The sequence below is a fragment of the Lactuca virosa genome, chromosome 5 (genome assembly GCF_052849685.1).
Source record: "Lactuca virosa cultivar CGN04683 chromosome 5, Lactuca_virosa_CGN04683_v6, whole genome shotgun sequence".
Lineage (NCBI taxonomy): Eukaryota > Viridiplantae > Streptophyta > Magnoliopsida > Asterales > Asteraceae > Lactuca > Lactuca virosa.
In genome coordinates this window covers 457,028,187-457,032,179 of record NC_136430.1, presented here as the reverse complement: position 1 = coordinate 457,032,179, position 3,993 = coordinate 457,028,187, and the positions used below count along the sequence as shown (strand labels likewise).

The window sequence follows — 3,993 nt, the reverse complement described above, 5'->3', positions numbered from 1 at the left end:
ACAGTTCTTTAGTTAACGGTTAGGAATTAGTTCTATAAATGTCTTATAATCTATATATATATATATATATATATATATATATATATATATATATATATATATATATATATATATATATATATTGTAATAGTTTGAGTAATTAAACCATATGTGCAAGTTTTCCTTAATGCAGGTACCATGAGATTTGGTTCTTAAAAGTTAAAAATAGTCAAATCAGCCATATAACTATATAATGCATGAAATGTTACAGAATTCTTAAATAAATAAATAAATAAATAAACTTGTTCATTACCAGGGGCGGAGCCAAAAAAAATTTTTAGGGTGTTCCTTATATATATATATATGTATGATTTTTAAGGTTTTATGCGAAAAATAAAATAGCCCCTTAAATATAATTTTTTATATATAAGTAAAAATAAATCTAAAAAAAAACCAAAAAATAAATAAACTTATCTAAGAATGGAATTATGTAAATTTATAAAATTTAAGGTGTGAAATATGTAAATTTTAAAAACTAACTTACTATAGAATTTTAATTTCTAAATATAAGAGGTCAAAATGTAACTTTAAAAATGAATTATTTAAAAAAAAACATGCCCAAAATGTAAGGCTTGAAACTGATAGTGTTTAAGGATATAATATTATACATATGTTTTTAGAATAACTTACACCCAACTATTATTTTATTTCAAAAAAAAAAAAATTGGAAATTTGAGAGTAGGCCTGGGCCTACCCTCGTCCTAGGGTGGCTCCGCCCTTGTTCATTACTATTGTTTTAATAATAAGATTTGGCATATAATTTATATATAAACTAACACAAAAACTTTAGTTTCAACCTAAGAATCCAAATACCCTTATTTTAGCATGTCGATTTTATTAATTTAACACTTATTACAAAATAATTCAGTTGGGTAAGGTGTATGTGTATCATCAATAATGTGCATGGGACCAAATCTTTTATGATCATTGGAAAGCAGTAATATAAATCTTTTTATATATTTTTCATTTTATTCGGGAAATTTCCTAGCTCGTATGAACAAATAATATAATAATAACTAGTTTAATATTTCGCATAAAAATGATTAAAAATAAATCATATTTGACGAACTACAAAAATTACTACATTAATCACACACCCACCACCGTGAAAAAAATAATTCATACAATTACCACCGGAGATATTATACATTCCGGCGTCCACCGTTTTCTGCCGTCGACGATTCCATGAGAGTAACGAGAAGATCCGCGAAAGCTCCGACGATGAACTTGTGAGCACTTTTCGGGTTCAAATCCAGATAGCACGTGAGTAGCTCGTGCAAGTAATCCCAGTTGGCGCGTACATCGACGAGGTCACGTGCCTCCACCATTTCCTGCATCGATTTCCGGAAGTCAAAGTATGGGTCCGGCGAGATCGTCGGGATCGCAACGCCGCCACCGACGAAACCGTCGGTGGCATCCTCAGGAGTGTAAGAGGTGGAGGCTAGGGAGGAGGTGGAGGGGGAGGAGGATTCGATGATGGAATTGGAGCGGCCGGGGGAGGAGAAGAAGAAGCGATTGGAAGCGATGGCGGTGGAGAAATCAGGGGCAGTGATGATTGATGAATCGTCAGAATCGGAGGCGGGGGGGATGTCATAGAGAGTGTTGAAGTTTTTGATGAGGTTAGATTTGGGATTGTGTAGGGATGGTTCGGAGTGGCGGCGACGATGGTGGTGGCGATGGCGGTGGGGAGGAGGAGGAGGAGGAGGAGGAGATGGTGGTGGTGATTGGGGGCGTTTGATTTTGGTGAAACATAGATTGAGATTCCGTTCAAAGGTGGTCGGCATTGAATGGTTTCCGATCTGGATGAATTCGGAGATTTGGGAGGATTAGCGATGTAGCCGTCGTCTATGCAGAGAGGGAGAGAGACTGGAACTGGATATATGAAAACTCGCTTCTGGATTTTATATAATTATGAGGAAGAAAGGGGAGAGTGTTAAGGATTCTATATTTGATTTGATACTTATAATTAAATATCCGTGATTCTTCAAAAATAAAACTTTAAACTTGGGTTTTATTTATGAAAAATTACTGTTTTGTTTTCAATTTGATAAAAACTAGGAAAAGGTCCGTGCTTTGTTGCACGAGTTATTTTTTTTAGAAAAAAAGGGTGAAAATTGTATGACGGAATTGAAAAACAATCAACAATAGGGACTAATATTATCAAAACTTGAAAATTATATGGCCAAACTTTAAAAGCAAAAACATTCCTTTTGAAAGATTTCTTTAAAAAAAAGACGGTGAAAGTTATGTGACGAAATTGAGAAAAAATAAACAATGGGGACTAAAATTATCAAAGCTTGAAAATTATGTGGCCTTTTTAAAAAAAGACGGTGAAAGTTGTGTGACGAAATTGAGAAAAAATAAACAATGGGGACTAAAATTATCAAAGTTTGAAAATTATGTGGCCAAACTCCAAAACCAAAAAGATTCCTGTTGAAATACTCAATGCGCTTTAATATATATATATATATATATATATATATATATATATATATATATATATATATATATATATATATATATATATATGTATAATTCAAGTTTTTTTATGCTTTTAGGATTTTAGTAGTAACAAACTTTTATCTAGTTGCAAGCCTTTTTTATTTTTAAATAAAAATAATTTTCGACGGTTTATTTCAAATTGAAAACGACTTTTCAATGTTCTTTTAGTAGTTTTTCCGAAAACAAAAAAGCTTCATTTCTCTACAATATTTCAAAATAAAAACGACTTCATGAGATGGATAGATTTGGTGAAAAAGCTTCATTTCTGCCTTACTTCATGAGGTTAGGATGAGGTGTCATTCCATTTCTTTGTGAGTCAAATTCTTATATGAACAAGTTGCAAGGTTGTATTTGGGAGATAATCATATTTGATCCATTATTGGAGTTCAACAAGGCGACCCTTTGGGACCATTTCTTTTTGCTTTTGTATTGCACCCACTTGTACATCAGATTAGAGACAATTGCAAACTTCTTCTTCATGCTTGGTATCTTGATGATGGGACCGTCATTGGAGATTCAAAGGAGGTGACCAGAGTATTGGACATCATTAGGGTGGTAGGCACAGGATTGGGTCTTGCACCGAATATAAAAAAAAACTGAGCTCTTTTGGCCTTCATGCAATGGTAGGAAGCTTCGTGCAGATTTATTCCCTGCTGACATGAGCCACCGTTATTAGGGGTGAAGCTTCTTGGGGGAGCTGTTAGTAGAGATGCGAGTTTTATTAGCAGGTTAGCCATGAAGAGGGTTGCCAAGGCCGTTGATTTGATGCACCTTCTACCATAATTACATGAACCCCAGAGTGAGCTCTTTTTGCTTCAATCTTGCATGAGCATCGCCAAACTTTTCTTTGGTACGAGGATGTGCCAACCCGTTCACATGGAGGACGCTGATTTGTGTTTTGATAAAGGGTTACGAGGGTCGATTTAGGCCATTGTGGTTTGTGGGGGTCCTTTCTTTGGGGACATTCAATGGCGACCTGCTTCATTACCAATTAGGTTTAATGATTTGGGATTGTACTCAGCGGTAGAGGCTTCCTCCTATGCTTTTGTGACCCCACGAGCTCAATTGTGGGTGTTACAATACCACATCTTATAAGATAGCGGCATATGTGGTATGGATTTAGATTATGTTTGTGCTTTGGCCTGTCTTCGTGATACGATTCCGGGCTTTGACTTCAGCAGTTTCATTAATACGGACACCGCCCCTCCAAAAGCCCAACATTCCTGGGGGAGACATACTTTTAGCAGCAGTTGCAGGTGATTAAGAGGAATATACCGGGGCGGTGGCCCTCGTTGCTTATGTCGTGTATCGGCTGTGAGAGTGAAGTCTCCTGTTGCTATGACGATCTGCATGATGGGATGTTGGATGAAGGATCGGAGACGAGGTTTTTGATTGTGCATTATTTCCAAATTGAGATTCGGAACTAATTCGAGACAGTTGGGATATTCGGCG

General features: G+C 35.7%; 1 protein-coding gene across 1 annotated transcript; it reads right to left on the bottom strand.

Annotated features, from left to right (window-relative positions):
* Positions 1–1,046: 1,046 nt before the first annotated feature.
* Positions 1,047–1,960, bottom strand: LOC145116054 (transcription repressor OFP16-like). Its single transcript, XM_079052418.1, has one exon. The coding sequence runs from the start codon at positions 1,821–1,823 to the stop codon at positions 1,182–1,184; it is 642 nt and encodes a 213-aa protein (XP_078908544.1). The 5' UTR covers positions 1,824–1,960; the 3' UTR covers positions 1,047–1,181.
* Between the last annotated feature and the right edge of the window lie 2,033 nt (positions 1,961–3,993).

Excerpts from the sequence above, each read along its gene's own strand:
- LOC145116054 (XM_079052418.1), bottom strand. The coding sequence starts at position 1,823 with ATGCCGACCACCTTTGAACGGAATCTCAATCTATGTTTCACCAAAATC.